Source organism: Dendrobates tinctorius, unplaced genomic scaffold, assembly GCF_039654945.1.
Source record: "Dendrobates tinctorius isolate UK_male_01 unplaced genomic scaffold, ASM3965494v1 ptg000063l, whole genome shotgun sequence".
Lineage (NCBI taxonomy): Eukaryota > Metazoa > Chordata > Amphibia > Anura > Dendrobatidae > Dendrobates > Dendrobates tinctorius.
Genome location: NW_027361731.1, coordinates 30201573 through 30223197, shown reverse-complemented (window position 1 = coordinate 30223197; position 21625 = coordinate 30201573). Strand labels below are relative to the sequence as shown.

General features: G+C 47.7%; 1 protein-coding gene across 2 annotated transcripts in view; it reads right to left on the bottom strand.

Moving 5' to 3' along the window:
- Positions 1 to 21625, bottom strand: part of LOC141094067 (ABC-type organic anion transporter ABCA8-like) — a 101376-nt gene that overhangs the window by 13807 nt on the left and 65944 nt on the right. For both annotated transcript variants that reach the window (XM_073579774.1, XM_073579775.1), the window contains exons 26-28: positions 20495 to 20614; positions 12607 to 12720; positions 11644 to 11706 (exon numbers count right to left, since the gene is read on the bottom strand). In XM_073579774.1, the coding sequence (XP_073435875.1) occupies positions 11644 to 11706; positions 12607 to 12720; positions 20495 to 20614 (297 nt within the window). The remainder of the gene's footprint in view (positions 1 to 11643; positions 11707 to 12606; positions 12721 to 20494; positions 20615 to 21625) is intronic.

Genomic DNA, 21625 nt, shown 5'->3' with positions numbered 1-21625 from the left:
AGCACTTTGGCCAGAACCTTCCGGTCCGTATCGAGAAGCGCTATGGGACGCCAATTCTCGATACGGGATGGATCTTTACCCTTTGACAGAATAATTAGGGCTGACTTCCTCATTGAGTCGGGAAGAGTGCCTGAGGATAGACACTCATTAAAGACCCCTGTCAAGAGGGGGACCAAGGAGTCCCTAAAAGTCTTATAAAACTCGGATGTTAAGCCATCCGGACCTGGCGATTTCTTGGGCCGAAGCCCATCAATGGCCAGTCTCACTTCCTCCTCCCTAATTTCTTCTGCCAAAACACCAAGAGAGGGATCACCCCCTGGCTCAGGGACGGTTTCAGCCAGGAAAGCCGACATCCTATCCCGATCCAGATCCTTCTTTTCCAAGAGGCGCGAGTAGAAGGATCTGACCACCTCCAGGATCCCTGATTTGGATCTGTTCAGGGACCCCGTACTGTCGATCAGTCCTGTCACCATCTTACAATTCACTGACATCTTACAGTTTCTGTAAGGGTCGGGCGAGCGGTACTTCCCGAAGTCCCTCTCAAAAACTAAAGATGTGTGTCTATCATACTGGCACCTCTTGAGCAAAGATTTCACTCTGGAGATTTCCTCACGGTCACCTCCAGTCGAGACAAGCTGCTCGAGTTTCCTCCCCAGAGCCTGATACAAGTGGTGCCTGTTCAGACTTCTGAGGTTCGAGAGCTGACGGAAGAACCCCGCCACACGCTTTTTGAAGATCTCCCTCCACTCTGACTTACTACTACAGAGATCCAACGGCGGTACCTGGCTCTGAAGAAAATCCTCGAAGGATTGTCTCACCTCCGCTTCTTCCAGCAGGGACGAATTGAGCTTCCACAGCCCTCTTCCCATTTGAGGAGTCTCTGCAACATTCAGAGAAAAGAAAATTAAACAGTGGTCGGAGAACTCCACCTCAACGGCGGACACAGCAGAAAAGATGGCGTCCTCCTTCAAAAAAAACCTGTCTATTCTAGACCTACTGCTACCCCTATGGTAGGTGAAACCCCCGTGGCCTGGGGTGTGCCGGATGTGGACATCCACCAGGCGAGCTTCACTAGCTATGCTATTAAGCGCGACGCTGTCATAAGCCAGGCGGTCTCCGGGACCCCCCCGGTCACGGGACCTCGTAACGGTGTTGAAGTCCCCACCGAAGACCACCTGTCGGCTCGTAAAAAGAAAGGGCTTGATCCTCAGGAAGAGACATTTACGGTCCCACTTGGACTGTGGGCCGTAGATATTAATGAGCTGGAGCTCTTGTCCCCTCATGAAGACATCTAGGATCAGGCACCTCCCCATTTCCAACTCAGTAACCCGTCAGCATTCAACATCTGCAGTCTTAAAAAGGACTGCCACCCCGCTATACGGCTCGGCCGCAAGAGACCAGTATGAGGGCCCGCACCTCCACTCCCTCCGTGCTTTAAAGATGGCCCCCATGTCCGTTAGTCTGGTCTCTTGCAAAAATAACATTTCTGCCTCAATCCGGGAGAAAAAATCAAAGGCCGTGAAGCGAGCCGCATCTGACTTAATGCTGGCGACATTAATGGACGCCAGCGTCAACGGGGAGAGTTCAGCCACCATGGGTGATCGAGTTGGATGGCCAGTTTCTTCCCTGTCCCGCTATCACCTCCTCCTGGGGAGGGGTCAGACACCTTTCTTTTTAGGGAAGCCCCCGACGTGTCCATTACCCCCCCCCGGTGTCCTCGCCCCCGGGTTCCAGGCCCGTCCCGCCCTCAAGAGGAACAGTGCCCCCTGAGGGACGGACTCCACCATCCCCCGAAGGACCCTCCGGTGTTACCCCCGGCCCAGCACCCTCGTCTTGCGGATCATCATCTGAACCTCCGAGGGCGCTGAACCGGTTGGAGAGTCTGATCAGAGAGGGGTCAGCGGGCCCTTCCGTATGCACTCTTGTGGTGGGGGGCGGGGGGGACTTTGAAGACTTGTCAGCCCTCTTCCCTCCCGATTTACGGTTGGCACGCTTGTTTTTGCCACCTGATGCTGTAGGCTGCTCCCTGACATCCTCGTCGACACTTTCATAACGAGAGGAGTCGTCTGAGTCAGCCGCTTTCTCCTCTCTCTCCATCCTCCTGATCTCCTCACTCACCGCACTCTCCCCCAGGGCCTCAGAGGCTTTTGCCACGGGGCTAGAGGGAGGGGCAGGCATCACCCCGGTTGCCCGAGGCTCCACCTGCCCCTTGCCTCCATGGCATTTTTCTTGCCTCCGCTCACACGCGGGGCCCCTTGCCTTAGCATTGCCCTTCCTCACTGGCCCCTCAGCCCTTTCCCCTCCGCCACCACCTGCCACGGCAGAAGAAGCGCCGCCAGAGGTTGCCCCCTCACGGTCTCCCCCCACCGCGCCTGCAGCGGTATTGGAGAAAGAGCGAGGGCAGCGGCTCAGCGGGTGACCTAGGTCACCACACAGGTGGCACCGAATGTCTTTGCACAAGGCGGCCAGGTGACCTACCCCACCACACAACGCACACTTCTGCACCTTGCAGTTGGCGCTGAAGTGGGTGGGGTCGCCGCACTTGTGGCAGACCTTCGGTTGCCCCTGGTAGAAGACCAGGATCCTGTCCCTCCCCAAGAACGCTGAGGAAGGGATGTGGGTGACCGTGCCGCCGGAAACCTTCAGTTTGACCATGAAGTTCCAGCCCCCCGACCAGATGCCAAATTCGTCCCTGTTCTTTTTCGGGACCTCGGTGACTTCCCCGTAACGAGAAAGCCACGTCATTAAGTCCATGCCTGCGAGCGACTCGTTACAAGTCACCACGGTCACTCGCTTGACGGCATTTTGGCGAGACATCGCTTGCGCAACGAAGTCTCGCCATCCGGGCTCTTCTCGCACCAGCTCGTAGTTCGACCAGAAGAGCTCAAGCCCCTCTGGCCGCACAAAACTGACGTCAAAGAATGTATCAGGGCAAAGATGTCATTTGCCCCGAAGCCCATCTTTAGGAACAGCTCCACCACCTTGCTCCTGGGTGAAAAAAGCTTCATTGCCCCCCAACCTAAGACGGACCACATTCCTTCTTGGCGGCCCCTGCCCGGCTGTGGGGAGAGACCAAACAGTCCCTCCCTCCCTTTGCTGTTGGAAGGTGGCCAGGCCGTGTTTCTCTATCCAGAAAGACAGGTCCACCGTCCTCCCCTCTACTGTTACCGACCTTTCTCCCCTTTTAAGGGCCTCCAGGAAACGGTGGTGCAAAGCGCCGTCCCTGGAGCCCGGAGGCGAGGAGACACCCCCAGGACCACCCCGAACCCCAGCCGCGGACCCGGCATAGTTACATTGGGGTCTCGCGGCCGGGGGGGCAGATGGGCCAGCCCTCCTACCACCACTTGTGCCTGCACCGTCATTCGTCCTCCCGCTCACTCTCCCATTCACTCTTTTATTATTCCCACTCACTCCAGCATTGACTCCAGCACTTTCAGCCACATTCACACTCGCACTCTCTCCCTCATCCATGTCACTCACATCCCCATTCACGTCCGCAAACAACTCCTCAAAAATATCAGTCACCCCGCTCTCACATTCACTCATGCACTCCTCATCCTCCTCAGCAACAATTTTTTTTATATTTACTTTTTTATTTACATCAGCATTAACAGTTCCTTTGCCGCAATTTTCCCTCCCACCTGCTGGGGGCCCTAGCTGGCCAGGTGCTCCATGATTGTCTTTGCTGGCCAGGAGTGCTGCTGCCCCTTTAAGTGCCTCAGCGCTGATGACATACTGCACATTGCGCTGGCTGGGCCTGGGAGCAGCAGCAGCTCCTGGATCCTCCAGCACCATTTTTTTTTCTTTTTCAGAGTTTCTTTTGTTTTCCTTGCTCTGGGCAGGGACGGCCTCTGGCACCGCTCCCTGCCCTGAACCCTTCTTCACCCCCTCCGCCAGCTTGCCAGGGGGCGCCAGAGTCCCCGCACCCTCAGATGAAGGTAGGTGGGCTGGGGACCCCGACAACCCCCCGCCGGCTTTTGGGGGCAGCTTGCTTGCACTGCTTGGGAGGGTGGGTGGGACAGAGGGCAGCGGGCCCGCCGTGGCCACGCCCCCCGCCAGTCACGGCCACCACAGGCAGAGCAGTGACCCCTTGCGAGGCCATGCCCCCCCCCGGGTCTTCCTCCTCCTCCTCTTCCTCATTGTCAACCAATCCACGTTGGGATGACATGAGGCTGGGCTGTGTGTAATCACCCTATAAGGTTCCTTGATCCATGTCCTCGTGCTCCGAATGCAATGCATCCTCTTTCATTGTGAGCAGAGAGCTTTTCAGAATGCATATGAGCGGGATGGTGACGCTAATTATGGCATCATCGCCGCTCACCATCTTGGTAGACTCCTCAAAGTTTTGGAGGATGCTACATATGTCTGACAGCCATGTCCACTCCTGAGGTCTTATGTGTGGTGTCAAACCTGAAACACAACGGCGTTGTTGATGCTGGTATTCAACAACTGCCCGCTTCTGCTCACAAATCGTTTCCAACATATGGAGTGTACAGCTCCAACGTGTAGGTACATCACACACTAGCCGGTGAGCCGGAATCTGCAATCACTGCTGAAGCACGGCAAGAGCGGCTGAAGCTGTAGCTTTCTAAATTGTGCATACAGGTGGCTTACTTTAACTAGCAGATCCGGCAGCTTTGGATAGGTTTTTAGAAAACGTTGAACAACGAGGTTCAGCACATGGGCCAGGCATGGTACATGTGTCTGTTCGCCTCGCCTCAGAGCTGCCACCAGGTTCCTGCCATTGTTACACACAATCATGCCTGGCTGTAGGTTCAACGGTGTCAGCCACACATCTGCCTGCTCTTTCAGAGCTGTCAACAACTCTTCAGCATTGTGCGGTTTGTCACCTAAGCAAATTAGCTTCAGCACAGCCTTTACCGCTTTGCTTTGGCAGTACTGAAGTGCTTCCAGCTTGTGACTGATGTGCTCCTTTTGGACATGGAGGCTGAAGAGGAGGAGGAGGTGCAGGAGCTGTACACAGTGGGGGCAACCCTGATTGACGTAGGGCCCGCAATCCTTGGCGTCGGGAGGACGTGTTCCATTCCAAGGTCTGACTGGGTCCTGGATTCCACTTTGTTAACCCAGTGTGCTGTCAGTAAGATATACCGTCCCTGGCCACAAGCACTTGTCCACGTGTCCGTGGATAGGTGTACTTTCCCAGTAACTGCATTGTAGAGGGCACGGGTAATGTTATGGGACACGTGCTTGTGTAATGCCGGGACGGCATAGCGGGAGAAATAGTGGCGGCTGGGGACCGGGTACCTTGGGACGGCTGCCACCATCAGGTTGCGGAAAGCTTCCGTCTCCACGAGCCTAAAAGGCAACATTTCGACCGCAAGCAGATGAGAAATATGAGAATTGAGTACTGTGGCCTGTGGGGTGTTGGCTGTGTATTTACGCTTTATTCCAATGACTGGAGTATGGACAACTGAAGGCTGCGCTGGGACAAGGACATTGACGGGCTTGATGATGGTGGTATTTGACTGTGGGAAATGGCAGGTGCAGGGCAGGAGGCATCTTCGCATGCACCGTGGACAGGGGATTGGCTTGCACGCACAACAGTGGAAGAAGCAGTGGTGTCACCCGTAGACACTGTTCCTGGAGCCTGGGGTTGGGCCCACAAAGTCGGGTGCTTTGCTGCCATGTGCCTAATAATGCTGGTGGTGGTCAGGCTGGTAGTTTTGGTACCCCTGCTGATGCAGGCATGACAGGTGTTGCAAATGGCCTGTTTGGGGTTATTGGCAGAGTCTTTAAAAAATAACCAGACTCGGGAAGGCCTAACAGTTGGAATGGCAACTTCCGTCAGGTTGGTGTTATGGGGAATGGTTGCACGCCTTCTGTCTGCAGCCACCACACTGCTTCTTTTTGCCTGAAGTGGTGCGACGCCTACCTCCTCCTGTGTGCTGCTGTCCTATCTGTACTTTAGGGTAAAATGTGTTTTGCCTTATGAGATTTAATAAGTACTATAACAGACTGCAAATAAAATACAATGTGTAGGCCTAAAATGGCCAAATTTTTGGCAAGGATAAATGAGGCCTTTTAGGGAGATACCACAACCAAAAATTTCTGGCCTGTATTCGCTGTAATTTTTTTTGTGATAAATACTGCTGTATATAAGTCCAGTGACACCCAGGGCCAAAAAAGAAAACAGCCGTAAACTGGCCAAATTTTGAGCACACACAGATATGAGCTGGCACGCAGATACCACAACAAAAAATTTGTGGCCTGTATTTTTTTTTAGTAGTTTGCTAAATAATGCTATATATATGAAGTCAATGCAAGAAAGCGGGCGGCACCGCTGTTACCGTGCTAAGGTCCGTGGCTGGCAGCAGGCGGAGAGCTCACATCCAGGACTCCCGGGTGCTTGACCTCGTAGCAAGACCCGTGGAATCGCTCGAGTAGCGTGAAACGGCCGTAGTCAGCCATTTGACACACTCTCCTTCACATCTCGTGACATGTAATTCAGTGTCAATAAACATTCATCATTATCCCGCAGAGTGCGACCTTTTTCTCTTGGAAAATGCTATATATATGTCCAGTGACACCCAGGACCAAAACAGAAAACCGTCTGGATTGCTTTGCAATAAAAAAAGCTCTATTAGCCCTGGCCAAAAAAATATTCAAATCCAATTACACCTGGGGCTAGCTATATACGGCTAATATATCCCACAGGTAGCAGCAGCAGCACCAGAACACAGGACCCTCTTGATATATGCAATGATATGTATATGCACACATATAGTGCCTGCAGGCCTTGCACGGATGTGTATACAGTGACGTACACTACCCTGCCTGCCTAACACTGGAACCTATATACTCTGGAATTAGTCATTAGAAGGACTGTTGGTTTAGCTGGATTTCACTAATAAATCTCCAATTCTGACCCTATCTCGGCAGCAGCTCTACTTACACTCTCTCCATCCAAAGCTGAATGCGGCGAGCAGGGCGGCGTCCGGTCTTTTATACCCTAGATGATGCTGTGCGGCCAGCCAATCACTGAATGACCACAACAAAGATGGCTGCGTCGTTTCATAGCCTGGCAGACAATCCCTGCATCGTAACTGGTTCTGTAAAGTCCGCCAAAAAAGCTGGGTGGAGACACGAGTTCCCGCTAGGTAATCCCGGAAATGCTTGGTGCTCGCCGAGTACACAGAGTACAGTGATACTCGGGCAAGTACTGAGTAGTGGCGAACACGTTCGCTCATCACTAATTTTTATATTTCATACAGAGCTAGATAGCAGAATAGATGATAATTCAATTGTCGGCATCTGTAAAATCATTACAGAACCCGACAGGATATGAGACATGGTTACATACAGTACACCATTGCAAATCTGTTAGATTTATATATGTCCCACACTAATGTTAGTAGTGTGTGTGTAAAATTTTGGAGCTGTAGGTGTTAAATCAAAGGTTTAATTCACGGAAAAACTGGCTTGAGCTCCCGCGCAACTTTCTCTGCCAGAGACTGAGGGCAAAAATTAATAGCCTATAGAGGGACCATTGTTTTTGGGGCCCCCCGGCTAAAAAAAATCTGCAACCCATCTCAAGGGGTTAAATAGTTTACAACCGGGAGCGGTGCTAATGCGACCGGCCCTGCTGTAAACCACGGAGGAATGAAGGAAAAGGTGCCTGCGCAGCCTCCCCGCCTGACCGGAGATGAACTCATTAGCGTGGTAAAGTTTCTGAATATTTTCCCATGCTGTCAATTCACCGTGGGTCAGGCAAGGAGTCTGCGCAGCCTCAGTGACAACCGCTGATGTCGCTTAGGCTGTGCTGACTCCCCGCCTGACTGGGGGGGGAATCGACAGCGTGGAAAAATGTTCAAAAACTTTCCCACGCTAATCAGTTCATCTCCGGTCAGGTGGGGAGGCTTCGCAGGCAGTTTTTCCTTCATTCCTCCGTGGCTTACAGTCGGGCTGTTCGCATTAGCACAGCTCCCGGTTGTAAACTATTTAACCCCTTCAGATGGATTGTGGCGAGGGACATGACTGTATGGTTGATAGGTATGGGATATTGTTGCTTTTTTATTTTGGATTTTTTACAGGAGAACGATGGCTTCGATTGGATAGGGAGTATAATAAAGATGGAAAAAATGTGTGTTTATTAATTTCATTAAAAGTCTTTTTTCTTAATGTGTGTTGTTTTTTTTAACCCTTTCAGACTAGTGGATTAATAATGGATAGTTGTCTTATTGACACCTCGCCATTATTAACCAGGCTTAATGTCACCTTACAAAGCAAGGTGACATTAACCACTTATTACCCCACATGCCACCCGCTACAAGGCAATAGGAAGAGAGAGGGTAAGATGCGCCTTTTCTGGGGTGGCTGGGGGGCAGATGTTTTTAGCCAGGGGGGGCCGGGGGGGCCAATAACAATGGTCCCTCTCTAGGCTATTTTACACACATACACTACTAACATTATTAGTTGGGACATACATAAATCTAACTGATATACAATGGTTTACTATATGTAAACCATGTCTCCTATACTGTCGGCTTTTGCAATTATTTTACAAAAGCCGATAAATGAAATAACGGCTTATCTTCTATCTATATATCTCTCAAATATATATATATATATATATATATATATATATATACACACACACACACACACACTGTATATATATATATGTGTGTGTGACATCTTATATATATACAGTGGGGAAAAAAAGTAGTCAGTCAGCAATAGTGCAAGTTCCACCACTTAAAAAGATGAGAGGCGTCTGTAATTTACATCATAGGTAGACCTCAACTATGGGAGACAAACTGAGAAAAAAAAATCCAGAAAATCAACTTGTCTGTTTTTTTTTCATTTTATTTGCATATTATGGTGGAAAATAAGTATTTGGTCAGAAACAAAATTTCATCTCAATACTTTGTGATATATCCTTTGTTGGCAATGACAGAGGTCAAACGTTTTCTGTAAGTCTTCACAAGGTTGCCACACACTGTTGTTGGTATGTTGGCCCATTCCTCCATGCAGATCTCCTCTAGAGCAGTGATGTTTTTGGCTTTTCGCTTGGCAACACGGACTTTCAACTCCCTCCAAAGGTTTTCGATATGGTTGAGATCTGGAGACTGGCTAGGCCACTCCAGGACCTTGAAATGCTTCTTACGAAGCCACTCCTTCGTTGCCCTGGCGGTGTGCTTTGGATCATTGTCATGTTGAAAGACCCAGCCACGTTTCATCTTCAATGCCCTTGCTGATGGAAGGAGGTTTGCACTCAAAATCTCACGATACTTGGCCCCATTCATTCTTTCATGTACCCGGATCAGTCGTCCTGGCCCCTTTGCAGAGAAACAGCCCCAAAGCATTATGTTTCCACCACCATGCTTTACAGTAGGTATGGTGTTTGATGGATGCAACTCAGTATTCTTTTTCCTCCAAACACGACAAGTTGTGTTTCTACCAAACAGTTCCAGTTTGGTTTCATCAGACCATAGGACATTCTCCCAAAACTCCTCTGGATCATCCAAATGCTCTCTAGCAAGCTTCAGACGGGCCCGGACATGTACAGGCTTAAGCAGTGGGACACGTCTGGCACTGCAGGATCTGAGTCCATGGTGGCGTAGTGTGTTACTTATGGTAGGCCTTATTACATTGGTCCCAGCTCTCTGCAGTTCATTCACTAGGTCCCCCCGCGTGGTTCTGGGATTTTTGCTCACCGTTCTTGTGATCATTCTGACCCCACGGGGTGGGATTTTGCGTGGAGCACCAGATCGAGGGAGATTATCAGTGGTCTTGTATGTCTTCCATTTTCTAATTATTGCTCCCACAGTTGATTTCTTCACTCCAAGCTGGTTGGCTATTGCAGATTCAGTCTTCCCAGCCTGGTGCAGGGCTACAATTTTGTTTCTGGTGTCCTTTGACTGCTCTTTGGTCTTCACCATAGTGGAGTTTGGAGTCAGACTGTTTGAGGGTGTGCACAGGTGTCTTTTTATACTGATAACAAGTTTAAACAGGTGCCATTACTACAGGTAATGAGTGGAGGAAAGAGGAGACTCTTAAAGAAGAAGTTACAGGTCTGTGAGAGCCAGAAATCTTGATTGCTTGTTTCTGACCAAATACTTATTTTCCACCATAATATGCAAATAAAATGAAAAAAAAACAGACAATGTGATTTTCTGGATTTTTTTTTCTCAGTTTGTCTCCCATAGTTGAGGTCTACCTATGATGTAAATTACAGACGCCTCTCATCTTTTTAAGTGGTGGAACTTGCACTATTGCTGACTGACTAAATACTTTTTTTCCCCACTGTATATATATACATATATGTTTTGAAGATTATTTTGTTTTAAAATGATGTGTGCAGTTTTTTTTTTTACAATGCTATTTTAACATGAGCTTTTACATACAGAGAACCGCTCTATGTAAAACCTCATGTTAAAATCGCATTGCATATGGATTGCATGCGCATGTCATACACATGTCATGCGGATGTTCCGTGGAAAAACTGCACGGAAATCGCATTACACTCGCATGACACTCGCCTAGCATTCATCCGTTTTTTCGGTCCGGAAATCGGATCATTTTTTTCTTGCAAATGGTTATGAGCCCTAAAAGCTATTCACAGCAGTGTTTTGGAGATTGGGTGGCCACCAAAACCCGAGTAAAGGGTATATGCCTCACAGTAGTGCATAGCTATACATTGTTTGATATCAAAACAACGGTCATTTCGTAATAAGGAAAATGATAGTCCTGCCGTCAATATGCGAACCTCGCAGGCAGAGTTATGGCACTTATACGTTTTCTAGAACTTTTCAAAAGGGGAGTGCATTCCATAGCTCCGCTCATCCAGTGAGGTCAATGAAGAGAAAGTATAAGGCGATGATGCCCAGTTAGGAATTTGTCATTTGCCTGGGGTGCCAGCTAGGAAGCTGCGCTGATAGACCATTTTCCCTTAGGGAACGCACCCCTCCCTCTCCACATGTTGTGCCATTGACTGAGATATGTAAGTTTCTTATTTTAATCCATGTTATTTTGTAATTGCCTGTATATACTGTATCTTGTCTCTTTTGTAACATCTTTTATATTTTTATAAACACTGCCTACATTTTCTGGAGTAAATCTATAAAAATCTACTAGTTTCGTTTCCCTTGCTTTATAATGTACCGCCACATCCTTCGTGCTAAATTTACGCTACCTAGTGGGTTGACTCCTGACCCAATATTGATTTTTACGTAGAATGAGGAGCTGGTGGCAGCACAGTGTTTTGGGGATTTGGGAGACTCTGGCAGTAACAGAATGGAGGTTTATGTGAGTAACTACCCACCTGGTTCTGTGGACATACATACCGCCCTCACTGCAGAGTGCCCAATAGCCAGTACACGGCAAGGCAGCCTTTCTGGCGACTACTTATCCTAGGTGTAGTTCCCAGACTGACCTGAGGGTAAGGGGAGCGCCAGAGAGCTGCAAGTTCCTAAACTGGAACTGGAAGTTGGGGTATAATAAATCCCTGACAACTGGGGGCAACCTCACACTCCCAGTTCATGACAATTTGTTACAGCAGAGCTCTTGCCATATAGCAGTGAGTGATGAAGTGCAGATCTGGAGGTAGCAGAATGCGCTCAGGATCAGTGCCGCTCACACCATCATTTGTAGAATCTATTAATCCGTCCCTCTGATACTTACTATCATCAGATATAAGAATATTTGATTCACATCATCATAGGGGAAGAGGAAGGCCCCAAAAATCTGCAGACACCAGAGAGAAGAAACAATCAACAAACGGGGGTCTCCTGACAATAAACGGGAGTCTCCTGATAACTGAGGTTTCCTGACAATAACTGGGGGGTCTCCTGACAATAACCATGGTCTCCTGATAATGGGGTTTCCTGACAATAACTGTGGTCTCCTGACATTAACCAGGTTCTCCTGACAATAACCAGGGTCTCCTGACAATAACTGTGGTCTCTTGACATTAACTGAGGTCTCCTGATAATGGGGTTTCCTGACAATAACTGTGGTCTCCTGACATTAACCAGGTTCTCTTGACAATAACCAGGGTCTCCCGACAATAATCGTGGTCTCTTGACATTAACTGAGGTCTCCTGATAATGGGGTTTTCTGACAATATATGTGGTCTCCTGACATTAACTGGGTTCTCCTGACAATAACCGTGGTCTCCTGACAATAACCGGGTTCTCCTGACAATAACTGGGGTCTCCCGACAATAACCGGGGGTCTCCTGACAATAACCAGGGTCTCCCAACAATAACCGGGGTCTCCTGAAAATAACTGGGGTTTCCTCATAATAACCTGGGTCTCCTGACAATAACAGGGGTCTCCTGACAATTATACAGATATATAGAGGACAGACACTATTATATAGAGGTCACATACAGTTATATACAGGTCAGACACTTATATAGAGATCAAACACTGTTATATAGATGTGAGATACTGTTAAAAAGAGGTCAGATAGTGTTATATAGAAGTCACATACTGGTATATAGAGGTCAAATACTGTTGTATAGATGTCAGACACTGTTATATAAAGATCAGATACTGTTATATAGAAATCAGATACTGTTATATAGAGGTCAGATACTGTTATACAGAGGTCAGATAGTGTTATCTAGAGCTCGCTCTTACCAGATACATCAGTAATGAGGTCAGGTTCCCATGCGGCATTATGAAGAGGCAGATCACATATACTCCACTGAAATGAGTAATATAAAATCCAGAGAACAACGAATTGAATACAAACTGCAAGAAGAAACCAGAGAGTAACATCAGAGATCATCACCGATCATCACCAATCATCAGAGATCATCACAGAATCATCACAGGTCATCACCGATCATCACAGAATCACCACAGGTCATCACAGAATCATCACAGGATCATCACCGATCATCACTGGTCATCACAGAATAATCACAGAATCATCACAGGTGATCACAGATCATCATCGATCATCACAGAATCATCACCGATCATCACCAATCAGAGACCATCACAGAATCATCACAGAATCATCATAGAATCATCACCGATCATCACCAATCAAAGACCATCACAGAATCATCACAGATCATCACCGACCATCACCGGTCATCACAGAATCATCACCGGTCATCACAGAATCATCACAGATCATCAAAGAATCATCGCAGGTCATCACAGAATCATCACCAGTCATCACAGATCATCACATGTCTTCACAGAATCATTACAGATCATTATCGATCATCACAGATCATCACAGAAACATCACAGAACATCACCGAGCATCACAGAATCATCACAGGTCATCATCGAGCTTCACACAATCATCACAGAATCATCACAGATCATCAATGGTCATCACAGAATCATCACAGAATCCTCACAGAATCATCACAGGTCATCACAGAACCATCACAGGTCATCAAAGGTCATCAGAGATCATCATAGATTCATCACAGAATCATCACAGAATCATCACTGATCATCACCGATCATCACAAAATCATCACAGGTCATCACCGATCATCACAGGATCATCACCGATCATCACTGGTCATCACAGAATAATCACAGAATCATCACAGGTCATCACAGATCATCATCGATCATCACAGAATCATCACCGATCATCACCAATCAGAGACCATCACAGAATCATCACAGAATCATCATAGAATCATCACCGATCATCACCAATCAGAGACCATCACAGAATCATCACAGAATCATCACCGATCATCACCAATCAAAGACCATCACAGAATCATCACAGGTCATCACCAATCATCACCGGTCATCACAGAATCATCACAAAATCATCACAGGATCATCACCGATCATCACTGGTCATCACAGAATCATCACAGATCATCACCGGTCATCACAGAATCATCACCGATCATCACCGGTCATCACAGAATCATCACAGGTCATCACAGATCATAAGAGATCATCACAGAACCATCACAGGGCATCACAGAATCAACACAGATCATCAAAGAATCATCGCAGGTCATCACAGAATCATCACCGGTCATCACAGATCATCACAGATCATCACACGTCTTCACAGAATCATTACAGATCATTATCGATCATCACAGATCATCACAGAATCATCACAGAATCATCACAGATCATCACTGATCATCACAGATCATCTCAGAATCATCACAGAACATCACCGTGCATCACAGAATCATCACAGGTCATCATCGAGCTTCACAGAATCATCACAGATCATCAATGGTCATCACAGAATAATCACAAAATCATCAAAGATCATCATAGAATCATCACAGGTCATCACAGAACTATCACAGGTCTTCACAGGTCATCAGAGATCATCACAGGTTATCACAGGTCCATCACAGATTCATCACAGAATCATCACTGATCATCACCAATCATTACAGATCATCATAGAATCATCACAGAATCATCACAGATCATCACAGAATCATCACAGATCATCAGAGATCATCACCGATCATCACCGAATCATCACAGAATCATCACAGATCATCAGAGATCATCACCGAATCATCACAGATCATCATAGAATCATCACAGATCATCATAGAATCATCACAGATCATCACAGAATCATCCCAGGATCATCACAGATCATCACAGAATCATCACAGAATCATCACAGATGATCACCGAGCATCACAGAATCATCACAGGTGATCATCGATCATCACAGAATCATCATTGAGCTTCACAGCATCACAAGTCATCACAGCTCATAAGAGATCATCACAGAATCATCACAGGTCAACACAGATCATAAGAGATCATCACAGGTCATCAGAGATTATCACCGATCATCACCGAATCATCACAGATCATCATAGAATCATCACAGAATCATCACAGAATCATCACAGATCATCACCAATCAGAGACCATCACAGAATCATCACAGAATCATCACAGATCATCACCGATCATCACAGATCATCTCAGAATCATCACAGAACATCACCGAGCATCACAGAATCATCACAGATCATCAATGGTCATCACAGAATCACCACAGTATCCTCACAGATCATCACAGAATCATCACAGAATCATCGCAGAATCATCACAGGTCATCAGAGATCATCACAGGTCCATCACAGATTTATCACAGAATCATCACAGATCATCACCGATCATCACCGAATCATCACAGATCATCAGAGATCATCACCGATCATCATAGAATCATCAAAGATCATCACAGAATCATCCCAGGATCATCACAGATCATCACAGAATCATCACAGGTCATCATCGATCATCACAGAATCATCACAAATCATCACAGATCATCACCGAATCATCATTGAGCTTCACAGCATGACAGGTCATCACAGATCATAAGAGATCATCACAGAATCATCACAGGTCAACACAGATTATAAGAGATCATCACAGGTCATCAGAGATCATCACTGATCATCACCGAATCATCACAGATCATCAGAGATCATCACCGATCATCACCAAATCAGCACAGATCATCATAGAATCATCACAGAATCATCGCAGAATCATCACAGATCATCACCGATCATCACCAATCACAGACCATCACAGAATCATCAAAGAATCATCACAGATCATCACCGATCAACACCAATCAGAGACCATCACAGAATCATCACAGAATTATCACAGATCATCACCGAGCATCACAGAATCATCACAGATCATCACCGAGCATCACAGAATCATCACAGATCATCACAGAATCATCACAGAATCATCACAGATCATCACAGAATCATCACAGAATCATCACAGATCATCACAGATAATAATAATAGTAATAATTTTATTTCTATAGTGCCGACATATTCCGCAGCACTTTACATTTCAGAGGGGACTTGTACATTCAGTAGACATTACAGCATAACAATAATCACATAGATCATAACAGATACTAAGAGGAATGAGGGCCCTGCTCGCAAGCTTACAATCTATGAGGAAAAGGGGAGACACGAAAGGTGGGTGGTAACAGTTGCCCTGATTGTATGGACCAGCCATAATGTTAAGTGTGTAACAGTACAGACACAGAGGGCTAATGGATGCATAAAGCATGTGGGAACATGATGCGGGGAACCTGGTTATGGTAAAACTTTTGATTGTGCCACACAGTGATAGTTAGGTTAATGTGTTGAGGCGGTAGGCCAGTCTGAATAAATGCGATTTTAGGGCACGCTTTACATTGTAGGGATTGGGGACTAATCACATAGGTCCCAACCCTCCCGATTCCCACGGGACATTCCCGATTTCGGGGCCGTATCCCGCCGTCCCGGCCGGGAAGCTATCTATCCCGCAATCGCGGTGGCCGGTGTATGCCCGCAAAATACAGCACTGTGCTCAGTGGCGTAGCGTGGGGGGGCGGTCCGCCCCAGGCGGCACGTGTGTGGGGGCGGCGCGGCAGCATGACAGTTCCTCAGCTGCTTTTAGGAAAGGCCCCAGCAGCCGTGTTGTTAAGGTAACACTATATGACTACATTATCCGTCATGCCTAGGGCGCGCGTTCCTGGTATGACCCCGCTGCAGCGCTGTAGATTGGCAGTCACATGACCGTGGGATCTGACGAGGCTCCGGCTGTCACATGCCCAAACAGCGAGCGGAGCGGCCGCACAGCACGGAGCATGTGGCCAACAGGGTGTCGTGATCCGGCCGGGAGCAACTGGAGGAGGCCAGGGAGAGCACGCCGCTGCTGAATGGAGCCGGCAACCGGCAGGTGAGGGCGGGAGGAGGAATACTGGGAATTGGGGGGCAGTGCAGATAGGTGGCCACGGCGAGGCTGTGCAGGGGAGGACATGGGGTGGCTCTGTAGGGGGAGGACGTGGGGGGCTGTGCAGGGGAGGACATGGGGGGTTCTGTAGGGAGAGGACATGGGGGGGCTCTGTAGGGAGAGGACATGGGGAGGCTGTGCAGGGGAGGACATGGGGGGGCTCTGTAGGGAGAGGACATGGGGCTCTGTAGGGAGAGGACATGGGGGGCTCTGTAGGGGAGGACATGGGGGGGCTGTGCAGAGGAGGACATGGGGGGCTCTGTAGGGGGAGGATATGGGGGGGCTGTGCAGGGGAAGACATGGGGGCTCTGTAGGGGGTGTACTGTGGGTCTGTGCAGGGGGAGGACACTTGGGTCTCCTTACACTGCTTTATGGTGCGGCTCTCGGCAGGGCAGTGGTGGAGGTTCAGTAGGGTCATCAAGCTAATACATACATATATATCTATAGAGAGAGAGAGAGAGAGAGAGAGAGAGAGAGAACTGCAAGAAGATGAAAGTCTAGAAATTTAGAAATAATAAAAGCAGAGTTAGTAGCAGACTAAAAATTATATCTTTGAATGTAGTGTGGGCTCTTCGGATGCTTCCGGATTACCAACGACTAAAGGGGTGGCAAATTTTTCGACCGCCCCGGGCGCCACAAACAGTTGCTACGCCACTGACTGTGCTCTGCGCCGCACATCACGTTCCACCAGAAGTGACGTGCTGTAAACTGACCGCTGGAAATGACTGCTGACCTCATTTCCAGAGGTCAGCTTATAGCATGTCACCTCAGGAGGAGGTAATAGTTCAGGACTCCGCAGGAGGACAGAGAATCGGCTCCATTTTTTTTTCTGTTTATAATTATTGTTTATGAAACAGTGTGATCAGCAGTGCTAAATGGGTGCGGTTGGGGCGTGGATATGAGCGTGACTACTAAAATGGGTGTGGCCTAAAATTTGCCGCGGCACGCTTAGCGCGCCGCAGCCTTTGTCCCTCTTTGCCTTCTTCAAAAGTTGTGAGGTATGTAATCATATTGACCTGGGAAGTGCATTCCAAAGAATTGGCGCAGCACATGTATAGTCTTGGAGACGGGAGTGGGAGGTTCTGATTATTGAGGATGATAACCTTAGGTCATCAGCAAAATGGAGGCCGCGTGTAGGGTGGTAGACTGAAACGAGGGAGGAAATGTAGGGTGGTGCTGAGCCATGGAGAGCTTTGTGGGTGAGGGTGATACCTTTGTACTAGATTCTGGAGTGGATGGGTAGCCAGTGTAATGACTTTCACAAGGTAGAGGCATCGGTGTAACGATTGGTGAGGAATATGATCCTGGCTGCAGCATTCAAGACAGATTGGAGAGGGGAGAGTTTGGTAAGAGGTCACAGATTATCCCACAATCATCACAGGTGATCACAGGTCATCACAGATCACCAATCATCACAGAATCATCACAGATGATCACAGAACATTATTGATCACCACAGATCATTATCGATCATCACGAATCATCACAGAATCATCACAGGTCATCACAGATCATCACAGAATCATCACAGGTTGTCATGCGATTATTACAATGTTCTGTGGAGTCCGGTGACGTGGGTCAGAGTGAAGGCAAGGACACGACATTTCAGAATTCAATGTAATATATACAGTATACTGTAGAGAAACAAGCTTCAGGTAACAGATGGAAACAACAGTGGTTTAAAGCATAAGGCAGAGTCAGGAATTTGAGGGGTTTTCAGTATAGACCAATGATGTGAGTTCAAGTCCGGGAATGCAGGATCCAGAGGTCTGGAGCCCAGACCGGGCTCCAAGCAAAGCGCCAGTCGCAGCGGAGGTGGGTGCAGAGCAGGTCCAAAGTAACAGAGTCTTTCAGGAGGAACGTTTATTCGGAAGCAAGCGGGGTATCCCGAGGAACCGAAGAGACAAGCAAGATACTTGTTATGTCTCATGAATGAGACATTTTACAGACTGTCCTGTTCATTTTACATGCTGTATTGCAGTCTCTCATATTGTTTATAGTTGCTCTGTGTTCCTGTGTTTTGCATAGCTGAAATCCTCCCTTTCCATCAAGTTTGCCCCTTCTGTCTCCCTCTTCTGGGTGTGATGTCACTTCTGTTATGAATGGGTCACCGAGGAGGAGAGCAGGCCAAGGCTAAGCCACAGAAAACCAGAGAGGTTGGTAACTAAGCGGATTGCAGACTCCTGATCCTGTCCACACAACTAGCAGTAGCCATGGAGCGTACCTACGATGATCCTAGACGCCTCGGCACAGCTGGAGAGCTAACTAAGCCTAAAGCAAGAAAGGGGAAATCTAAACTTCCCCAGAGCAGACCACAAAGGAATAGATAGCCCCCAAACATATATTGTCGGTGAGACAAGATGAAAACACAAACGCAGGCAGGAAAATAGACTGAGCAAATGATGGGGCCCACACTAACTAGACAGGACAGGAAAGGAAAGACACTGTCTGCAATCACGCAAAAAACCCTGCAAAAAAGTCCAACACGTCTGATGCACAAAAACACTGAAGTCGCACGACTTCACCCCCTACTATATCAGCACTCTGGTATATTCTGAAAGCAGAGCAAAAAGAGACCAATCTAAAAGGGGACAAAACAAACTGGCACTAGCAGTAACATATGGACGATGATTCAGCACAGCCCCAGCCGGAGCTGGCTGACCAGCAAAAAACTGAGATAGACAAAACCAGATCAAATCTTTTTACCTGCTGCTGTTTGTATGCATTCAACAAGAATTCTTAAAGAAATCAAAGTCTCTTCTGGATTCTTCATAACATGTGTGACGGCAGCTGAGTTAAGCTATCTGCGACCGTCGCCAATTGTAAGTAAGGTGAAAAGATCCAGCATCTCACAGAGCCATATTTGCAGCCACAGGCCCCGGGGACAGAATAATACTAGTCCTTCTAGCTTGGTAGCAGTTGAGGTACAAGATACACAAGCACTGAATAGTGTGCAGAGTCCCTTTATATATGCAGCAGACAGGAAACAAGGCATCTCAAACAGGAAACAAGATGGCCTCCGTGAAGCCATTAACTCCAGCTCAGGTAAGGGCAAAGTCCAGCAGAATTAAGGGCAAGACCAACTAAACAAGATGGCCCCCGTGAAGCCATTAACTCCATCTCAGGTAAGGGTAAAACATGTACACAGTTCAGATTCTTACACAGGTCATCACAGAATCATCACAGATCATCACAGGTCATCAGAGATCATCACAGGTCATCACATATCATCACATATCATCACGAATCATCACAGAATCATCTTACAGGTCATCACAGATCATCACAGAATCATCACAGGTTATCACAGATCATCACGAGAGATCGGGGAATGGTGGAGGTACCAGGGGGCTTGGTGACCTCATTTCTCTCTCTTCAGATATCATGTCAGAAGAGAGAGAAATGTTTTAATAGCGGGCACACTTATTTTTTTACGTGATTGAGGACCAGAAAAAACGGCCCTGATTGTGTTCTCAAGGGTGGTAGCTACCCCTGTTAGATGAAACCTTGGAGATTTTCCAACGCTGGAGGGCGCGATACCCTTATTCTCGATCGGCATTTTAAAATGACAATGAGAGAATAAGGCCACTTAACCACCACCGTTTTAATGGGTATCAGCGGTCATTAAGGGGTTAACTGAGTAATATCCAGAGAGGTAAACTAAATACTCCCAACATGTACCCCAAACCAGTGCATGGACACCAAAAGGACATCGCAGCATGTCTCTTACCCCCAATATGATGAAGAGGAAGGACCACCGATCTGGATGAACTTTTCCTTTTCTAAAAATGAAGGCAATTACATAAACAAAAAGGATCATGTCCACACTGAAGAAGAGGAGGTGCAGGATCTGCAAAACAGGAGGGTGTAACCGAGTGAGATAATGTCAGGAGCAGAGGACAGTAGGTGTTAGCAGAAGAGAGGAGGTGTCAGTAAAAGGTAGGAGGTGTCAGCAGAGGACAGGATAGGTCAGCAGAAGATAGGATGTGTCAGTAGAGGACAGGAGGTGTCAGAAGAGGACAGGAGGAGTCACCAGAAGATAGCATGGGTCAGCCGAAGACAGAAGGTGTTAGCAGAGTACCACTTATGTCAGCAGAAGATAAGAGATGTCTGCTGAAGATAGGATGCGTCAGCAGAGGACAGGCGGTGTCAGTAGCGAACAGGAGGTGCCAGTAAAATATAAGAGGTATCAGCAAAAGAAAGGATATGTCAACAGAAGACAGGAGGTGTCAATAGAGAACAGGAGGTGTCAGTAAAATATAAGAGGTGTCAGCAGAAGATAGGATGTGTCAACAGCAGATAGGAGATGTCAGCAGAAGATAGGATGTGTCAGCAGAGGACAGGTGGTGTCAGCAGAGGACAGGAGATATTAGTAGAGGACAGGAGGTGTCAGCAAAGGACAGGAGGTGTCAGTAGAGGAGAGGAGATGTCAGTAGAGAACAGGAGGTGTCAGCAAAGGACAGGAGGTGTCAGTAGAGGACAGGAGATGTCGGTAGAGGGCAGGAGGTGTCAGCAAAGGACAGGCGGTGTCAGTAGAAGATTGGAGGTGTCAATAAAGGACAGAAGATGTGACAGGAGTTCAGCAAATGTCAGCAGACAGGAGGTGTGAGAATAAAACAAGTGATGGGAGCATAGAACAGGAGGTAACATCAGAGGACAGGACATGTCAGCAGAAGGCAGGACATGTCAGCAGAGGACAGGACGTGTTAGCAAAGTAAAATTGATGTCAACAGATGACAGGACGTGTTAGCAGAGTACAATCGATGTCAGCAGGATGGACAAGACGTGTCAGCAGAGGACAGGACGAGTCAGCAGAGAACAGGACATGTCAGCAGAGGACAGGATGTGTCAGCAGAGGACA